The following is a 22,415-nucleotide window of genomic DNA, read 5'->3' on the forward strand; positions in this document are numbered from 1 at the left end:
TATTGTAAATATAATGCAGACATTTAAACAGAATATATCAGATTGTATAAAATCACTTTTTATTTGACTTTAACGATAAGGTCAACTATCTATGTTAAGCATATTGAATGTAAACACGCTCCTCTCTTCCCCTGGAGTCGATGTTTTGTATGCAATAGTTTTTTTTTCGTTTATTTCATGTCAATAACATAAGAAATCCTGTTCCCATCAGATAAAAAAATCATGCAAAGTTATGAATAAATCGTTTGGTCAATGAGAATGGGTGATGAGTTTCTCAATTATTTATTGCAACAATATTTTATATTGTATATGACTGCAAAAAGAGCAGAAAAAAATCAAGAATATTCACCTGTTATATCTCTCACATTTCCTCCACAAACATAAAACTTCATTATACATGTCAACATACGTAATATTTGCCACATTGTGTTTTATATCTTCTTATGTGTTTACGTGGTCAAACAGTTAACTGATATTAACGCTCTTATCTTTAGTTATTCTACATATTTGAACTATATATGTATTTATGTGTATATAAAGAAGGTTAATTTACTAATTTACTTAAAATTACTTTTTTATTACTATATTCTCGTTGTTTGCCTAGGTCATACTATGTATGTATTGCCTTTCATGCGTCATGCTATAATAAAAAAGCTATATTTTATATTATACATTTACAATCAAATATAAAATTAAATAAGTGAGTAGATATTTGTTTAGAATTTCATTTTTTTTTTTATTTTCCTATTTCAAAGGTCGGTATATATATAAAATTAATGATCAATCGGTTGAATTTAGAAGACCAATTTTTAAACATTCATTCTGGAAGGGTGGATTTAAAAAGTCTGAAAAATTTTGAAATAACTTAGATATTTTCAAATCACAGTGAGTAAATTTAATTGTCTATGTCTTTAAAAGAATTAAGTTTACAACAGATGTAAATATACCTGTCATTTTGCACCTGTTTATTGTGAAAGCGCCTAGGCTACTCTGCAACATTACGTCGCCTGTCTGAGACATTCTAATTAAAACATGAGTTTGCTTGAGATATCGTGTATAACAAAGAAAAGGTGAATAATCAAGTTTTAGCTTTTATAAATTTATATATAACTTTGAAATGGAAAATACAAAATATAGATTAATACTAAATTAAAAACATGTATTTTCAAAATATGCCATCCCGATATATGTATATGTTTCCTAAGAAACGGCACTGTATTACTTTTCTTCTACTATTTAAAGGAAACGTGTATGATTCGTTATGCTGTTACATGTACTTTAACATATCAACGTTTTCCTCAATACTTTTAAAAGACAATACCATCATTTCGAAACAAAAGTAACGTTTTTTGATTGATGCAAGTTTATTTCATTTATTAAATAAATTATGTATAAGCAGTTGGTTTGCTAGGTTTTCATTGAAGTGTTCCTTTTGTTCTGTACTTGGCCTATCAATCGGTCAAATGAAGTTTAGAACTAAATTGTATTGCTTTTGTGTTCGGAGGTCTTGAGAGTAATAAGAGTAAAGGAAAAAATAAGCAATAGCCATATCAAAACAAACACTAATTAGATTTATTTATTTGGTCATACATTTGCTTCCGATATATATTAATGCTTGTTAGAACACAGGCGTTGTCCGTTCGGCAAGTTCCGGGAATAGGCCTTGTGTCGAAATGCCGACTTTTGTTAATTTTTAAACAATGCTGTAAAGGACGATTTTATCATTTTACTTTCTATGAACAATTGAATTTAAATCTATCAGACCTGGCCAATGTACCAGTTTGCCTTATAGATTGAGTGTTACACTCTTTTCAAAACTATGAGTGCCTAAAACTAAGAGTGCCTAAAGCAAAGAAAATCAAAGAAAACAAACACAAAAGTACAAAACTACTATTTAATATAATACACAGGCATATAGTTTGGACAAAAGTACATTCAAAAAATTACTCAAATTGTAGTACAAACACTTAATTAATGGTTTTCTTTTTACGTTATTTTTAAGTGTTCTGCTCTCAGGTTACGACTGTAAAATTATTTTCAGAAGTATTGACAATAGCAGATATACATGTATAATGTTTTACAAATATAGCATGAATGTTGTTGAACTTAATTTCAAGCTTCACATATTTGTATATAAGCTTTCCTTTCTGATCTTGGCCAAGTATAAAAGGGTGTAAGGAACATTTCAAGAACATGTTACAAAAATGGTACACAAACTTTATTCGAATAATTCGAATGCAAAATGATACTTTTTATAGTTTTTGTACTGCATGAAGTATACTTGACAGCAAAGGCAATGTAAAAGTACGCACATGTTACAAATTGGATACCTTTTAAACCCGAAAACGCGGAAGAAACAATTTAAAAAAAACAAGTGGAAACGCGCGGATATGAGACGTGGCTTATTATTTTGCATAGATGTTATTTTGCAATTTGGTTTGCTTTATTCGTCACAGGTTGTAATGAATTATATAACATAAGATTTATAAAATTAGAAACCAAATTAGAATTAATATATAACCAACAGCTTGAACAGCTTAAAGCATTTATTATTTCAAATCAAATACAATTAGAGTAATGTTACTTTCAAGTAAAAATGTATAATTGTGGGTATGATTGTTTATGTCGTACTTTCTTTACTTTACAACAATACTATATCCATTTGGTGTGATATTTCGTCAATCAACCAGAAAGTTGTCATTAGTCCTTTTCCCTGAAAAAATAACAAGGAAAATGTACAATAAAACACTGTTTTAAAATAAACTTCAGTGCTTTTTACACTATGAATTTTTTATTAATAACTTAAATGCAAATATTACATGGTGTAAGCTAATCAATCGGAACACCTCGGCTATTATCAAATAATAACCTCGGAAATAATATACATTGAAAGATTTTCTACCACGTGTTATAGATATAAACAAAAACAGAAGGTGTAATCATTGATACTGTATATATTTGACATTAAAAGAACAATAAAGTCTTTTCGGTAAAACTATGATTGAAAATATGTCTGCCAATCATTATCAATTTTAAAATGCCCACTTATAATCAAATTCGAATTAATGTTAACATGTATTCATTTTTAACCATTAAATACTTATCTGGTCTTTGGTCGAGAACTAAAGATGCATAAATTGTAACATATAACAATTTTACAAACATTCATGAATACAAATGACCACTGGATTAAGATCGACAGCATCTCGAATAACAAAACATTGATACTAGTTAATCCTTTTTTCTAAATTTGCGTGTTAGGTATTGGTGTTTAATCTACATTTGTAAAAGATACTAACATAAGGCTTGTGTCAAAATTACTTATATTTTATTTCTTGAGAGAATGAAAACACATAAGTAAAATGTTTCAAGCAAAGACGGACACAGAGTAGCACCGCCAACCTTGGACACAGAGTAGCACCGCCAAACTTCTGCGTGTTTTTGATACATAAATTATAGTAAAATGGTAAATAAATGGATGTGAATAATTACCTTGACAGTTGTTGTACCTCTCTCTGCAGTGATAAAATTGCTGTCCTGTTCCAGTAATAGGTTCGTTTGTTCACTTATATGGATTTTCATAGCTAAAATTAAAAAATACCCATCTATTTCAAATAAGACGAATTCACATTCTAACATATGTTTTTCATATTTTCACGCGAAAAAATTAAATGTCATACTTTTATAATTAACTTTCACGGCATGAATTAAGCCGTATCTGACATACGTGTTACGTGTAACGAACAATACCTTCCCCTGTAGATTCCATTCGACTTGCAGTGTTAACAGTGTCTCCAAACAGGCAAAAACGAGGCATTTTCATCCCCACCACTCCAGCACAAACAGGACCTGAAACAAGTTATAATTATGGAATGGAATTGACGCAAAAAAAACTTAATCAGAATCATTTTCAATTTGAATGCACAATCGGGAAGAACGTATACGTACTGTGCCGTTGTTGTGATTATTTTTTATAAGACAGTCTGAAAGAAGGGTACATCCTTTGCCGCAGTAAATATTTTAACCTTTGAACCACCTGAATCTATGCTCTTGGCCTTTTTTGTGCTCTGTGCAATATTTCATAAAAGTGATTGTTAAAAAGATTTTTTTTAACTTTTATATATTCTACATTTGGAGAAAGTGTGACCTTGACTTTTGCACAGCAACCTCTTTTTTACGATCTGTACACCGTCTAATTATGATGATCATCTGTGCAAAGGGTTTTTTGATCTTTTTATTAATTCAAAAGTGATGAAGGGACCTGAAATTCAAGACATTTTTACATTTTACCTGTACGAGAACTATTAAAAACCTTTTCATCCGTTTAAAAGTCATGAAGCGGAAATAGTATGTTGGCTTTTTTGCACCTAAAAATGTTCTGTAAGTAAGACCTTGACTTTGGGGGTTGAGACATGATCGCATATCGTCTAATATCGCCTTATAATGGTGATGATCATTTGTGCTTAGTCATTTAAACACTTTTGATTTTTTTTAAATTATATTTTAGACAAGAAAATATTACGGACGAAAAAAACAAACAGACTGGCAGATGATGGCCATTCCTATAATCCACTACGAGATTGGACACAAGCCTTAACTAAAATGATAGCATACTCATGCAAGTGTATAGAGTGAGTGATTTTGCCGAAATTCCTTTATTTGTTCGCATATATTTCGCATTAACGATAACTAACTCACATATCCGAGTAAAATTGTTTGTGAATAGTCATCGAAATTATCCTGTATCGTTCAAATTCTTTATATTTATGGCAGAGTTTCATTTTCCTACACATTTTACAATATCAAGTGTTGGTTTATTACCATATAACAGATAATCTTTTGGCATATATAGTCAATGTAGCTCAAATTGACAATGACAAAATTATGCCACTTAAAAAATGGGCAGCTTCCTACCTTTACACCATAGTCGAAATTTAAGCGATGTTCATTAAGTCGTTGATATCAAAAGAATGTATAGTTCAAAGTGACTTACACATAGTTAGGAGACAGTTCATAGTAGTCAAAATTTTCTAAGCTTAAAGATATAATAATAAAATTTGATGTTTGAAACTATTCTTAATTGCTATACAGTCCATTTGTGTGATTAATTAAAAATGGTTTGACTTCATATAAAGTTGAAATGTTACACAATGTCATGTGTTATGTATAAAATCTGCACACTTTATGTAGACACAATATGAATACTGTATATTGTGTTATAAAAAACCGGCGGTTTTCTTTTTAACAAAGGGCTATTTGTACTTGACCAGTTATAGGGAATGCAGCTTCCCATACATAATTGGTACATTCTTTTATTCAAATTAGATATATTCAGTAAGAATTTCATATATTTAATAAATTTCTTCGATTAAAACATTTTACGTACATTTGAGCATAGTATATCTTTAAGATATAGTTTGTACAAGTATGTTTATCAAATTTACGCGACATAAGAACGTGGATACTTGAATTCAAACCTTTTACTCATTCCACTAATTCTATGATGTATATTTGTCACAGACAATGCACACGGCAGGTTAAATCCTCTCAATTCCTTGGAATGTCAGTTGATCGGCCGGGGTTAACTCATTAGATTTGCCCAACAAAGAGACATTTAAAGTAAACATAACCTTGTACATGTACCTGAATGAATTCCAATACGAGTTTTCAAAGGTGTGCACGGCTGGTGACGTATGGTAAATTGACGAACACTATGAACAATGTCCAAAGCCATTCGTGCGATTTGACGCACATGGTCATTTCCGTTCCTTTCCGGAAGTCCCGACACTACCATGTAGGCGTCTCCAATCGTTTCAACCTGAAATAATTTTACCTTTACAGAAAAATGTATTTTACTCAGGAATTGTCTTAGTTAATTTGTTAAGTTTCTTTGAGCATTCATTCTTAAATAGAGAAAGGCCTGTAAAGCATCAACTCATGTAAAATGTTGAATTCTGCTTAAGGCGGTGTTAGGGGGCGTCAACGGTAAATTTTACTTTCCAATACCGTCCATGAAAAGGCTCAATCAAACCGAGCATGCAACATTTACAATTTTGTCGTTTTAGATGTTCTTTAGGGATTCTTTATTTCTCATTATTTTAAAATGTGATGTTAAAGTAAAAAACAAAGAAACATCATTATAAATCATTTAATAAGTAAAAATTAAATTGAAAATAGAATTAACCTACCTTATATACATCATAATTTTCAATTATTGCATCAAAACATGAGTACACGTCATTTAAAAAGTCGACCACCTAAAAAATATTGATGATGATAAATTGCAATTTTTTACAGTAAATCACATATAATTAGAAAACATAAATTCAAACAATTAGGCTTCATTACCCTGCCCAATACATTTTCAATATGAAACAAAAAAAAACGAAAAGGAGATGAGCATATGTATTGTATAAGGCATTTAATATATGTATTCTTGTCATAACAACAAATATCAAATAGACAAATAAGGTAAAAGCATTAAATTATATACAGACCTTAACAAAAATTGAACAATGATTCAACCGCAATTTCAACTACCTTTCTAGATGACAAAATCAATATCGTAAAACATCAATTAAAACATGCTTAAAGTATAAGAGGAAGAGGAAATTCTTTTGTTTTGTAATTTCAAATCCCTTTTGACAGTACTTGCAACATGATGTACCTGAATTGCCGAACTTTTGTGAAATGATAACCTGAATCGCCGAACTTTTGCAATATGAGTTACCTGAATCGCCGAACTTTTCGCAGCAATTTCTGTAAATCCAACGATATCCGAGAAATAAATTGTAACACAACTGTATGATTCCGGTATTACAGACTTTCCAGCACGTAACTGATCAGCCACGCTCCTAAATGTAAAAATTTCAACAAATAATAGCATGATCTGAAGTTGACTTTCTTGATAGTGAAATCAAATTAATTTTAATCCCTGTAAATTAAGGTGTTCTCTTACAAATAAATGATTTTGTTGTCATTATTTATTGATTTCTTACTAGGCCTCGGACTATGCTAGAATTTTTATTTATTTGTGTGCGAGTTGGAGTTGGTTGTCGGTTGATTTTCAATCTTCACTGATTGTGGAAAACATTAGGTACCCTTCTGTACCATAGGCGTTCCGTATACCCGTGACGGACAAGTAGTTTGATGTCAACGACCTCTACCAATCAACCGCAAACGCTTCGACAAGAGGACTCAAAACGCTGGTAAAGGAATACGACGGAATAAAGATATTTTGAGAGAATATTTAATAGCTGTATCTCATGTATCAGTTTATTAAACATTCATATGATAATTAACGAATTAAAAGTAAGAACTACTCAAGTGTCTAGGTTATTTTAAGTGAATTCAAAACGAATATTCAAACGTTTTACTTTGGTAGTACTTGGTACAATAGCTCCTCTGACTTTTTCTTTTCTTCTAGGAAAGCTTGGGTCCTGTCCTCAACCAATCCCTCTAAGTTGTTGGCATACTGTTCCATTCTATTCAACAGCACGTCAAGAACATTTTCCGTTGGATTGATATTTCTGGAATGTATAACATAAATCCATGATATAATGTCAAAGCTAAAAAAGGCAGATTTTTAGGAATAATAACAGAAATAATTATCATGATTTACCTTTATTTCCCATTCAGAAGTCTAGATGTGATAAATACATAATCAATTGTTCGTCATAAGTAACCTTTTCAAAAGCCTAAAAGACATGTGATTCAAGTCAGCTGAGACACTTCGAACAGAAATTTAAAATAAACTTGGGATTCAATTGGAATTCGATGTTTTTACAACTTTTAGCCCTACGTTAGTTAAACATGTTCAAACGTTTTCATTCTAAGGCATATATCAAAAATCGGATCTTTAGAGAGAGAAAAACTTAGCAAGCAAATCATAAAAAAAATTGCATACACATTTTTGAGGGGACACAAATTTAAAATACACATTTCTAGTCCTGTTATGCCAATATAAACTTCAGTGGAGTCCCTTTAATATGGAGGTCGGTAGCGTTCATTTTAAATGGCTCTGAGCAAACAGTCGCGGCTGAAAATTGCTATTACTCGCCGCGATGCTTTATACGACCGTTGTTGCGCGGCCTATAAGTTTTCCCCTCAATTTTTTTGTAGAATATCTACAACACTTGCAAAACATGTAGCGTTTTTCTTTCTGTTTCTCGACTTCCATTTAAACAAAAGAGGAACAAAATGTAGAGTCAAACCATGGACGCTAAAAGACACTAATGTCAAAATGTCCCTTGCTGTTTTCAAAATCTTTTATAAAATATCGAGGTTTACATTTTTCAATCTTGCCGTGTTGGGCTATCTTTAGGGATTCTGTATTTATCTATTTTATGATCATATCCGTGTTATTTGTGCCGTGTGGCGGCTGTAAAAAGTCTCCCCGTACATTTAATCAATGATGTTATATTTTCGATCCTTGAAGATTGTTCAGCACGACATTATTGTTGTGATTGTTGTATTTTTAGTTTCAACTTTTTGGCATTTTCTAGTTGGGTGGTTCCAATATTCCTACTTGAATAATGTTGAATCACCCTTAGGATATGTTGTCTGCTTTTTAAATTTGTCTTTTGACGTCTTATCTGTGATACGCAGGCTTCATAACCTCAGATCCCCTTTCAAAAATCTATTTTATTTAGTTCCGCCCATTGTTTTCTCGTTTAGGGCACACGCATTTTTTTTTACTCGGGACCATATGCCGCTTTTCATGGAATGGCACTAACGTGTCACATTGAAGGTTCCATGATAACCGCCATATGAACACATTTGTGGATGTTTCAAAATTCTAAATTTTACCAGTTCATGTTAAATGTTGAATTCTGCTTAAGCCGGTGCTAGGGGGCGTATACGGTAACTTGCACTTTCCAGTACCGTCCATGAACAGGTTCAATCAAACCGAGCCTGCAACATTTTTCAATCTTGCCGTGTTGGGCTATCTTTAGGGATTCTGTATTTATCTATTTTATACGTTCCCATCGACATTTTGTTCGATTTCGGCAGAAAAATCTCATGGCATTGTAAGTTGCCCGCAACATTTCATGATAAAACGATACAATTTCTCGCGGGTTTGAAATGGCCGCAACCGGCACGGCCACCATACTTTAAGTTTGTTTTATTCGGCGAATATTACTTTAATGTATCAATATGTCAGCTTTATTTTCAGCTCTTAAATATATAATTAATTTTACTGTAAGTATACCTTTTCATTTTGATAGCTCTTATCACTCTTCTAATACTGTGAAATGAAGGTCTATCCTCTGGCATTTCAAGCCAACAGCATTTTGTCAAGTTAACAATATCTGGAAATGAGTCTGACTCATTTAGTGTCGGTCTTACAAAACGAGATCTACCATGCTTGATCTTCTGAAGTGTATCTGCAAAACAGAATTGTCGTGACAGTTAATTACTTTAACCCAATGAAACATAATTAATATAGAGTTTTACATATGTTTGCAGAAAGGGTACTGAAATTATTTAAAGGCTCAATAAGCCATAAAATGATATAATCATTTTTCAAGAACATTTTACGATTGGTAGTCTGTCACAAGTTCTGAAAGTAATCACGGACCAAATAGCCGAACAATCTTTTGCTTCCTTTGGTGTTTGTTAATTATAACAGTGACATTAATTCAGATACATGGAAAGTAACTCTTAGGAAGCTAAATATTATTGAATTTAATGGCTTATTGTACCTTTAATGATGTCCAAGCTGTTTTAGAAGTAATACTTACACAACACATCAACGTCTAAGTAAAAAACGGACATCGTATATCAATTATTTAATATTTCATTTTTTCCGTATATTAACCCGTATAATAATCATATACGGGATACCGCATATCCATACATTTTTGTAATGATTGACTCAGACGTGACAGTTTCGACCTAAAGGGATATATTCTTTAGAGACAAGCACTGCACACGAATACATTTTATGATTTAATTGGAATCATTGATCAACGTCCTTCATCATTTGTTTTTGTTACGGTTTCAACAAATTCATTTAGAAATAAGGTTTAGCTTTCCAAGCAACACATTTTATTGCTAAAATATATATATGTAGAAAAGCCTGATATGGTGTTGAAAACGAAAACCAACGAAACCAACAAACTAATTTCATGATTCAAACTTCATGCTAAAAGTTATTTCCTACCAGAAAAAAAATAAATCACACCTCCAGGTTTGAAAATCCGCATACTAGTACCTTGCCAGATTAGAATTATATTTGCGATGTTCAATGTCATCAGGAATAATAAATAAAATTATTGAGCAATTATGATATATTTAATACACTCACCGTCCAGCGATATATACCAAGGTTCATTGGCATAAGGTTCATTTCTTGTACACATTTCGTATAAAATGATAGCAAAACTATACACATCTCCCGGTTGTGAACATTTTCTTGGTGGGTATACACGTAAATGTTCAGGTGCCATCCATGCAAGCTCTGGCAATGTTGCTAGAAATAAAGTTGCCAAAATAAAGTTTAGCTGTATAATTGGCACTTACATATACGTACTATACTCAACAAATTGAGAAAATTGTGTACATTATAAAAAAATATTTTCGTCTAGAATTTGATAAATGATAATGAACATGAATATGATCGATTTCATTGTAGTTATATTATATAATTGTTGATGTAGTTTAAATATCGGCATTTTATTTTCAAATCATAGGCAGGTTTTTTTTTAAAAAAGACAAATGAGCCGTGTCACGACAAAACCAACATAATGGAATTGCGACCAGAATGGGTCCAGACCAGCCTGCGCATCCGCACAGTCTGATCAAGATCCATGCTGTTCGCTATCAGTTTCTCTACTTGTAATAGAGTTGATAAGCGAGCAGCATGGATCCTGATCAGACTGGGCGGATGCGCAGGCTGGTCTGGATCCATGCTGGTCGCAAACCCATTATGTTGGTTTTGTCGTGACACGGCTCAAATGCCTTCGAATATAAATCAAACCCCTTTAAATCGTTTTGTGTATAAAAAGATAGATGTATTCGAATATGAATTATAACTTTGTAAAAGGTTACGTAATAAAAAGAGATATGTTATCAAATATAAATGATATCATTGTAAAGTTTATGTAAATTAAAAGATAGATGTATTTCAATACAAATCATAACTTTGTAAAAGTTTATGTAAATAAAAAGCTAGACTTATTCAAATATAAATCATTACATTTTAAAACAGAAATACTATAAATAAACACAGGTATATTGAAATTTAAGTTTTAACATTACAAGTTCGATGCAATGCAATAACATTGACATTCGGTCTTTGAATATCGGTCCTGTAAGGTAACTCTATTGCAATTTAATTATAAGATCATTTTCGACACACAAAGTTACGCTACTTTTGCAATCGTTAGAGCTAATATCTCAAGGTTTTATCATGCTTGGCAATTCAAACTACACCAAAGTAATCACATTTTCGGGAAATAAATAGACCAATCAGATGACGGTTGTTCATATTCGCCAAGATGGCGGTGTTTTTTATAGACATTTCAACGGGGGAAACAGTCTGAAGCCGCAGGTGACTTTAGCATTACAATGATAGGTTATTGGTGTGTTTTGAGTACTAATATGTAGAATTAATTGCCCAGCATGATAAAAGCTTGTCATATTATCTCTAACAATTGCAACAGTAGCGAAACTTTGTGTTAACTGCGTAGCCACGCTTTATCTTTTAAAACAGTGCGAGGGGAAAACTCTCTGATTTGGTATAGACACCTTCTTATGAGAGTTGTTACCCTTGTCTATGTGTAATGGGAATAGACTTAGATTTCTTTTCTGATTTTGGATAAATGTTTTCTCAAACAAAAAACCCAAAATTTTTTTTAACCCTTAAAAAGACCATAACCCCTTGTGCTTTAATGAAAATAATAATTAATAAAAATAAAACATAACGTTAATCAAAAATTATTTTTCCAAAAATACCCGACTTATATATAAATGTAGCTCTGTGATGGTACTATGTTTAAGAACATTCTGGTATCTGAAAATTGTAGCACGGACTATGCAATGAAGAAGATAATTATGTTGATTAATATTAAAGTACATAACAAATTGTATGACACAGATAACACTGAGTACGGATAGATGAACATTTAATTTTTTTAACGTAAAATAAGACATAGCTTAACGAAATAATAACTTTATTAAACTTTGGCTGCTTACAATGCTAACCAAAGCGGTATAAGTACATGTATGTCAAAATATCAATCTACAGATCCTTTAAAATGACGATATGCTATACATACAGTGTACATTAAAGAAATACATTATGTCAATGATATATACTATAGATATTATCTGCCACATCAGTATTTCTAGGGACCTTATTTAAGCTATCCAAACCAAATCCTGTAATTTTAAGCACAAATCTGCTGTCTATTACACATTTAGTGCTGGTCAGTCTACCGTGTGTGTGGATAGGACTGGCATGCAGATAGTTCATACCCTGTAGATAAGAAAAGGTAATTAAGATAATAATGTTAAAAAATTAATGTATTGTAATATACATTCTACTTACTAACATTTTATGATACGTATAACTTTGGAATTTATTCCATAACTTTGTTTGGAGCTAGCCCTTTCCGGCCTTTAATTGGTGGATTTATCTTCTTTAAAACAGATTGCATAATTCTAAATATGAAAAATGAATCGTACGTCCATACAGTATTCTTAATCTTCATCAGGAATGATTTTCTTTGTTTTTTGTTGTTTTTTTTGTGTGTGTTTATTTTTGAGAAATAACTTTGCTAGGCAAAAATGTTGCCAGATGGTATTTTTATAATTAATATATTTTTTAAGAAGTAAATAAAGTTCGTGCAGGAAGGGGAAAGGGAAAAGTGATTTAATGGTCTAAAATGACAGAATATTATTTTGTATTATAAAAACATTTTTCGGAAATAGAATAACGTGTACCTCCACTATGTCAGTAATCAAGGAAATCCGAAAATCCCAATCAAGTTGGATAGATTCGTTGTGCAGAATATCCTGAAAGAATGGATACGCTTTATATAAATATATTTCAAACATAGGACGTAGTGTGTCTTCAAAGTAATTAGAATCGTGCATGTTTGCTAATGACTTTAATACGGTTAATTCGAAATTAACGAAATACGAAATTATATCGAGTTTTTTATCATCAAGGTTTTGTTTTTCGACTTTTCAACACGTACTTTAGACTTTTCATTATCGTACTTTCGGCTCTTCACCATCGTGTTTTCGTAAGTGAAACTTGTCACCATCGTATTGTCGTTCTTTCTAGTTGCGATGGCCCTACTGGACACCGTACTTTAATAATGTAACCATACGTGATGTTATGGGGCCTAGTTAAGGAGCAAATTTCAGGAAAAGGATTTTATTGTGTGAACATTTTGTCATCGTCAGTTACTTTTAAATTCAAGACATGTAACCCCTTGTACATACTGACAGATATCCATTGCTATACCAGGCGCAATTCCTGCATTGTTTCAGATATAATGCAAGCGTCCTGGTGAAACCATCAAAAAGTGAGTTATTATCCTTACCACATATGACGTGGATAATTATATAGCACATACATTTAAAGCTTGGAGTAAATTCTTTAACCTTTTACCCCATTAGCAGAATTGCGAAAATTGGCCGTTTTCATTGTAAAGCCTCCTGTTACAAGTTCAAACTGCTATGAAACTATGAAAAATGCTTCAATACTGATGAAACTTGGGACAAATGTTGACTAGACCGTAGCCTCAGTAACAGCATGCTCAAACGTAAATTTCCTGTTACCATGGCAACGAGGGGACGTCTCAAAATTGCCAAAAATAACTATTTTGTATTGTTTTTTTTTTTCCATCAAAACTGATTTCAAAGTGCTGCAACTTCTCAATGAATTCAGATAAAGTAAAAGGCTTTTCAGTGTTGGTTACAAGTTACCCTAAGATCGACCTAAGGTCATTTTAGCCTGTCACATGTCCAAAATTTTCATGGCGATGAGGGGGACTACCGCTCCCCTTCAAACTCCAAAAACAGAAGGGGCACATTCCTCTCCTGGCAACCCCTGATGTTACATTTGGATTGGGGGACAGCGCCGAAAAAGTGGTCACTTTTTTAACAACATTTCTCGAACGAAAAACAGTGTTTGGGGCCTAAATAGGGCATTTTTCACTGTTTGAGGCCTAAAAAAGACGGAGGGAAAAAGCCGTCGAAACACGTCTATATCAGGGAAAATATTTAAAAAAATGATTATTGATGAAAACCCTTGGAATTACCCAAAAACTAGTTTTTCCATGTTAACAGGTGCCCTTACACCTAATTTTGGTGAACAATTGTTGTTTTTTGACATTTTTATTTTTCTTATTTATAGAAGTAAGGATAAAGAATATACACGTGAAGTCTGAAATAAATCCCTTATATGAAATTGTCTTAACTGAGAACTTATAGCATTTTAATTAAAGAATGTATTCTAAAGTTCAAGACGGTATAATAATAAGCACATAAACTTTATGTATTACGAAATACTACAAAATGAGAATTTCTTTTCCATTGAAATACATGTAATACTAGCATTCATTAAGGGCATTCATTCTCATTTAGTTAAGATAACAACATCCTTAACAAACTTTCTCACTTAAATCAAGATCAATATTGGTTAAAGAAGTAGGATGATTATCTCGGAAAATAACATAGTGACACGTGGTATCTATAGATAATATCTATCTACAATTTAATCAAGTACTACCTGAAGATTTCCTCTAGAACAATGTTCTGTTAGGATACAGATATTGTCAACCTCTGTACATAATCCAATCAAGCGAGTCAGGTTTGGACTCGTTATATAATGCATCTGAAAGAGGACAAAAACATCATCAGCGTTTTACATAGACAATGGTCTTGCTTTTATTTTTGAACAACGCATTAAAAAGTTAAAGGGGTTCAATTAAAAAATGAGATGCCAAATTACATACAGTATAAAGCCCGGTCAGACTGCGGGCAAAATTGTCGGCTGTTACAAATGTCGTTTGCTTTCTTAAAATCTTTTCTAATTTTATCGACACTTAAAAAGGGATAACCGCCGAAATAACTCGATACTTTACAAGACGCAGAAGTAGGCGCTACACAGCAATGTCTTTAGTAAAGGTTATTTCGGTTACTCTGTGTTTCAATAGATAGGCTACGGATCATAGATAGTCTAAAACTCATAAGAAGGTTAAAATGTGTATCAAAAACAGACAGGAACAAATATGTATATATAATAAATATAAATAGATCAACGGCACAGTATGCCAATTATATTTCTTTAAACCTTCTTTTTTGCCAAATATATAAACTTTGTTGTTTTTTTTCTAATTTTGATCAATTGGTATAATTAATATGAATTAGTATATTGTATGTAAGTCAAAATACTACTTTGTTTAAATGTTTATACCTTTTCGACACATAACTGCACGGTCAGACCTACTTTCTTCAGTTATGAAACATGTACATGCTCTAAATACATTATTAAAACATTATAAAACATATGTGTAACATCTCTTACGAATAAAACATAAATGTATCTCCGATGCATAATATGTATTTATAAATAGGCTAAAGATCATAGACATCTATGGGTCTCTATAAATAAACAATCATTCCAATTATTCAAAAAGACATTTATGGCTATCAACAAGGTAATAAAAGCAATGCCAGTTCTTTATTTATTATCACCACCGCTGATTTATGTTTCTAATACATTAGTGAACTGCAGATTCACGGAACCCACGTATCCTCGTGCATTTTGTTAACGAGAGAAATTTCCAATAACTTAATACATTAAAAAAGAAGCTTAGAAGCAGGGTTCTGTTGCAGGCACTTACTTAGTAATTTTTCTGAGAATTTTTGCAAGAAGAATTATTATAAACTGCATTATTACTTTATTTGAAGTCTGAAAGCAATTATATACTTCAAAGTTCTTTTTTAAACTTGTGCATGATTGCATTGCTTATGGAAAAATCAATAATATATCAAACAGGAATTTAGATTTGTAAATAGATGATCTTGATAAAAGTAAATAATCCACTGCGTATCGTTATCTCATTTGACAAACATATATATGTCTGATTTCTCAAAGAAACAATATTTCAATATAGAAACTCCTTCGTATACTTTGATTAAGCTTAATGTGCGTTCTTGATTAGAATGAATACATTGATATTGCCTACGTCATATCCGTCAACATAACAAGAAACATAATTATCGGATTACTGATAATCAAAACTAACAATTTACTTGTGGTAATTGACAAAGGTTTTACGTGTGTATTGCCACTGATTAGATAGAAAGTATCATGATTATAAATCAAACCTGTTTAAGTTCCAGAAGAAGCTTTCTATCTACAGTTACTGATTTAATCTTCGGCTTTCGGATATGAACCTGAGTTCCCTGAAAGAAAAAAAAATGTCAGAAGATGTTCTTCAAGACGGATTGTTACAAATAAGGTTCATTATGTCACGAGCCTTAGTCAAAGTTTACATCCTAAATGTCTTTACATAAATGTGACATAGGGTCGTCCGTGGCCGAGTGGTTAAGGTCGTTGACTTCAAACCACTTGCCCCTCACCCCTGTGGGTTCAAATCCCGACAAGAAAATTCCGAGAGGGACTTTGGATTCTTTCATATGAGGAAGCAATCCAGCTAGCTTACGGAACGTCGGTGGTTCTACTCAGGTGCCTGATCGTCCTGAAATAATACACGGAAGGACACCCGAGGTCTTCTTAGTAAGCTGAAACGTCGCCATATGACCTTTACTGTGTAGGTGTAACTAGAACTCAATCAAACAAACAAAACATAGATGTATGTGACATTAATTACTTTTGACAATATTAGCGGTGATTCAAGACAGTCAAATTGTTTACATGTATGTACCGACAGTTATAACTTTGTCCACTTGTAAGTTAAAAAAAAAACTTGGAGAAAGAAACAACAACATTTTTTACGCCAAATATTGGTAGAAAATTCTTTATAATACCAGCAGAAACAGGTGTAAGACAGGCAGATTGAGCAACTGTGAAACATCTTTTATATATTTACTCCTGTTACTGGTGAACAGACTTTATATACCTGCACAAATATGTTTTAGAATTGCAGAATGAGAAACCTGTGAACGTACTATTAACTTTTCGTCTGTAAAGTACAGTATTTATATACCAGTACAGATATAAAGAGAGGTTAAATTTTGGAAACAGTTTTTAATCCCTTCTATTACTGTCCTTACAATAGCTTTTAGACAGAGTAACTACCAAAATTTGAAGAAAACGGTTTTATTTATTCCCATTGCTGGTTGAAAAATGTCTTTAGTAACCGGGATATGCAGCTTTTAGAATGGTCGATTGATATGCTTTGGAAACAGTTTTATATATACTGTAAAATCATTATTATTCGTGGGGCACGAATTTTCGTGGTTTTCGTGGGTAGGTCAATCCACGAATTTAAGATCCCACGAACTTTTATCCCAACAAATACTTCTTACCCAGTCTTTGTTCTATATATTACAAACATGCGTCAGCTCTTTTCCGGCCGATATTTCGTGATACAGACAGATAATCAGGTTAGTGACTTATTAAATCCGTTTACAATATTTAAGAAACTTGAAAGAAAACTCGATTATATGTCCTCAATTTACTGTCACAAATGTCGCATATACGTACTTGATCGTTGTAGTCTACTAGGACTTGAATGTGTCAACAAGAATACTTGACATAATCGAGTAAATATGGGAACCCAGGCAGTGCAATAATTAGCGCCAATAAAAATTGTCAGTTTGCTCTTATTTATTAAAAAAAGGCTTTGATATTAATGTCGTAAGTACACAAAACTATAAAAAAATACGATCGCTAAAACAGATTTGTTGTACATCTTTTGTCGTTTTAAAATGATCCAGTTTATATGAATTTTAATCTGTATTTGTGCGAATGCTATTCCGTCAACATCAAAGAAGACACCGACTTTTACAAGATCCACACATACTCGTGTTATTTACCGAGATTAATTTATATGCATGTAAATTTACACAGTCGCTGTGACGTTGCGTGTAGGTACTGTCAAATATGTTAAGACCAATTCAGGGTGTAAACTTTTAAACTCGCTGGTTAAAACCTGTCAGTTGTCGTATAAATTATGCGATGTTTACATCGGCGTATTACAGGGGCAGTGTGTCCAATGGAGGTGCATAATTATCATGTTACATACATGTGTTAATTGCAGTCAATTATCGGCAGTATACTAACTGTGCTAATATAGTATATTAGTTATGCCCAGTGGCAAGGATTAAATTTATTGACAAGCGCTGTGTGACAAGTAAAGATATGTACATGTTGTAAGTAAAAATGTTCAGCAATGAGATTATTTTGCATTAGGTTACTGAATTTTTTTAACAAGAAAACGAAAATCCACGAATTTAAGAACCCACGAAAATGCCCTTTTTGATAAAACCACGAAATTTCATGCCCACGAATTTAAGTGAGTTCGCAGTACATAGCAAGAAAAGCACGAAGTTAGTTACGCTAGTCAGAATTATTCTTATGAGGCAAACATGCCATAACGAATAAGTCAAACAATCAATATAAGAACCAATTAAATCAGAGTGTAAGAAATGAAATTAAACATAACACTAAAATATTTGAAAATATAATAACAACAAAAACAACAACACAATCTTACCCTGTAAACACCAATGGTTTGGAAACAAGCAGCATGCGTTGCCAAGGTAATCGATGATCTTTCATCAGACTCTTCGAGCTTAACAAGGAAATAAATAATGACAACGTTTATGGGCAACATACTGGGTGTTCATGAATGTATAATAAAGGTGAGGGTCCAGGAAAATGATACTAAATATTTTGGCCCAACCTTTTGTTTGTCACTTGATTATAACATTATTATATAAACTTATGAAATATATGTTCAGTAGATCGATACAATAAATTATAATATACCTAAATTATAATGCAAAATGTTAATTTATTTAGTCTAACTAATGGTTGATTTCTTACATAGGGATGGAAACGAGAAAGGGGAGCGTTGGCCTAGTGGTTAAGGTATTTGCCCCTCAACCTGTAGATCATTGGTTCGAGCCCTAATCGGGTAACGACCATGTTTCTTCATATGACACCAGTACTGGTTGGTTCCAGGAATCGAACTTGAAAGTGATTAATATAAGCTTCAAGAACTAGTTTTGCAATCAAGCTTAAATAAATATGTTTTAACCAAACGAGAAAAAATGTGTTAACAGTATAATCACTAAACACAATCAAAGACATTAAAGGATTGCGTAAGAAGCTGAAGTCTTCTATTAGGAACTCTTTTGCTGATATGAAAACTTAATTATATCATTCATATCAATATGTGATATGTAGTATAAGAGATTTTATATGTCTGAGATTCATTTCAAAATAAAAACGTTTTACGGACGAACACATGACCAAGACCACAATAAAAATCCATTAAAAAGAAACAATGAATTTATGTTGCTACATAACTACTAAAAACAATCAATTGAAGCTACAAACGACTGAAAACAATTGATTTTAGGCTACGAAACCAACTGAAAGCAATTGATTTTAGGCTACGAAACCACTGTAAACAATTGATTTTAGGCTACGTAAACCACTGTAAACAATTGATTTTAGGCCTACGAAAACCACTGAAAAACAATTGATTTTAGGCTACGAAAACCCACTGTAAACAAATGATTTAGGCTACGAAACCACTGTAAACAATTGATTTTAGGCTACGAAACCACTGTAAACAATTGATTTTAGGCTTACGAAACCACTGTAAACAATTGATTCTAAGGCTATGAAACCACTGAAAACAATTGATTTTAGGGCTACGAAACCACTGAAAACATTTTTATTTTAGGCTACGAAACCACTGAAAACAATTGATTTTTAGGCTACGAAAACCAGTGAAAACAATTGATTTTAGGCTACGAAACCACTGGTAAAACAATTGATTCTAGGCTATGAAACCCACTGAAAACAATTGATTTTAGGCTACGAAACCACTGAAAACATTTTATTTTTAGGCTACGAAACCACTGAAAACAATTGATTTTAGGCTACGAAACCACTGAAAACAATTGAATTTTAGGCTACTAAACCACTGTAAACAATTGATTTTAGGCTACGAAACCACTGTAAACAATTGATTTTAGGCTACAAAACCACTGAAAACAATTGATTTTAGGCTACAAAACCACTGTAAACAATTGATTTTAGGCTACGAAACCACTGAAAACATTTGATTTTAGGCTACGAAACCACTGAAAACAATTGATTTTAGGCTATGAAACCACTGAAAACAATTGATTGTTGCTACAAAAGCACTAAAAACAATTGATTTTAGGCTATGAAACCATTGAAAACAATTGATTTATGCTACAAAACCACTGAAAACAATTGATTTTAGGCTACGAAACCACTGAAAACAGTTTATTTTAGGCTACGAAACCACTGAAAACAATTGATTTTAGGCTACGAAACAACTGAAAACAATTGATTTTAGGCTACAAAACCACTGTAAACAATTGATTTTAGGCTACGAAACCACTGTAAACAATTGATTTTAGGCTACGAAACCACTGTAAACAATTGATTTTAGGCTACGAAACCACTGTAAACAATTGATTTTAGGCTACGAAACCACTGAAAACAATTGATTTTAGGCTACGAAACCACTGAAAACAATTGATTTTAGGCTACGGCACCACTGTAAACAATTGATTCTAGGCTACGAAACCACTGAAAACAATTTATTTTAGGCTAGAAAACCACTGAAAACATTTTATTTTAGGCTACAAAACCACTGAAAACAATTGATTTTAGGCTTCAAAACCACTTAAAACAATCGGCTGTGGATATGTTAAACCATTCAAAAACTTCAATAAGTATTACAAAACCACTTAAAACAATTGATAGTAGGCTAAAAACACTTCAATCGACTGTTGTTATATGTAACTAAACCTTCAATAATTATAACCATTACATTAATTCTACAACTATCGAATATCATTCATTACATTGCCACAAGACATCAAATAATTCTGGACAATCATTTTGAAACTGATATTTCTACAAGCTAACTTATAACTGTAATGGCGTTTATGTGCAAACTTTTTCTCTTTATATCTGAACGAGAGCTATTCGTTGGTAGGAAAGTGATAGTTTATGATCAAAATCTAATGGAGAAAAATTAATTATAAACGATTTGTGTGTGATATAAAGACTTTTATTTGATACGAACTATCCTAAAAATAGTTGTAATTTACCTTGCTACGACTGGAGAAGAAAGACGAGTGCGTCTGTATCATAATATCGTCCGCATTTATACGCCACCACTGACTGTATATTTCCGCTTGCGCTTTGAGACGCCTTGAAAAAACAATGTTTTAATATAGTCTAACTTTTTATACTTGAGGTTCTATGTTTAATTTTGATGAATTTACACAAACGCTAAAATGATTCATATTTCTAATGGTGAAGACAGATCTATAACAGTACGTACACACGTATGCTTGATTTTGCATGAATTGCAGACATTTCTAAGCTAGCCAGAAATGTTCTCTTGACTCTAACGGAATAAGAAACAAAACCGCCGAAGTCATGGAAAGTTGCTTATTAAAAATGTTTTACACCTTTTTTCTCATCAAAATCTTTCACCTCATTAACTTGTTATTCTTGTTCATGTTCTGTCCGCACAAGTCTGTTGCTTATGCCAAAACACTTAAACGTTTACATTAAACTATGATAGTTAACGTCAATGGTCTGGTAACAATTATCATCATCATCATCATCATCATCTTAAGTTATTGCATTACTCCGCAAGGAGTATACTCGCAATTGGATAAAAACTGTATAGACATACGCAGAAGGCAGGACTGACTGTTTTCAAAAATAAAAAGTTCAACTATTTAAAGTTTCTTTTAAAAGAGAAAAAACAACTCCGTGACTAGTATTTTATGTGTTGGCTGGCCAGAGCTGATTGGAAAGCATCCAGCCTGGTATGGTCAACAACATCTTGCGGCAGCTTGTTCCAAAGCACGATGGTTGCGGGAAAGAAACTATTTTGGAAGATGGAGGTGCGTGCTTTGACTTGGCTGAAGCGTTGGTTGTGCCCTCTGATAGTCTAAGCATTGATAAGTGGAGGATCTGGTATAATATCCACAAGGTTGTGCACTATCTTGAAAAACATGGTTGTTCTGGTGATGTTGCGCCGGTGTTGGAGGGTTGTTCCCATTTGAGGTCGATAAGCATGTCGGTGACGCTGCTTGTTCGCGCGTAGTCTTATTTCACGAATCTTGCAAGCGCGAAACGTTTGGACCATTTTTTAGTTGGTAATGAGACCCTAAGAGTGAGGGGACCAGACAAATGA

General features: G+C 32.5%; 1 protein-coding gene across 1 annotated transcript; it reads right to left on the reverse strand.

Annotated features, from left to right (window-relative positions):
- Window positions 1-1,923: 1,923 nt before the first annotated feature.
- Window positions 1,924-21,413, reverse strand: LOC132715732 (atrial natriuretic peptide receptor 1-like). Its single transcript, XM_060698793.1, has 15 exons — window positions 21,313-21,413; window positions 18,705-18,782; window positions 16,351-16,428; window positions 14,747-14,851; window positions 12,949-13,020; window positions 12,322-12,481; window positions 10,310-10,474; window positions 9,212-9,386; window positions 7,377-7,529; window positions 6,731-6,854; window positions 6,189-6,257; window positions 5,644-5,818; window positions 3,751-3,849; window positions 3,493-3,584; window positions 1,924-2,713 (listed from the first exon to the last, which is right to left on the reverse strand). The coding sequence occupies exons 1-15, from the start codon at window positions 21,352-21,354 to the stop codon at window positions 2,642-2,644; spliced, it is 1,659 nt and encodes a 552-aa protein (XP_060554776.1). The 5' UTR covers window positions 21,355-21,413; the 3' UTR covers window positions 1,924-2,641.
- Between the last annotated feature and the right edge of the window lie 1,002 nt (window positions 21,414-22,415).

This window comes from Ruditapes philippinarum, unplaced genomic scaffold (genome assembly GCF_026571515.1).
Source record: "Ruditapes philippinarum isolate M1 unplaced genomic scaffold, ASM2657151v2 ctg4434_1_1_1_1, whole genome shotgun sequence".
NCBI lineage: Eukaryota > Metazoa > Mollusca > Bivalvia > Venerida > Veneridae > Ruditapes > Ruditapes philippinarum.

Excerpts from the sequence above, each read along its gene's own strand:
- LOC132715732 (XM_060698793.1), bottom strand. The coding sequence starts at position 21,354 with ATGATACAGACGCACTCGTCTTTCTTCTCCAGTCGTAGCAAG. Across the intron at positions 7,530-9,211 it reads AGAGCTATCAAAATGAAAAG|AAATATCAATCCAACGGAAA; the intron begins GTATACTTACAG and ends TATACATTCCAG. Across the intron at positions 5,819-6,188 it reads AAAATTATGATGTATATAAG|GTTGAAACGATTGGAGACGC; the intron begins GTAGGTTAATTC and ends AAATTATTTCAG.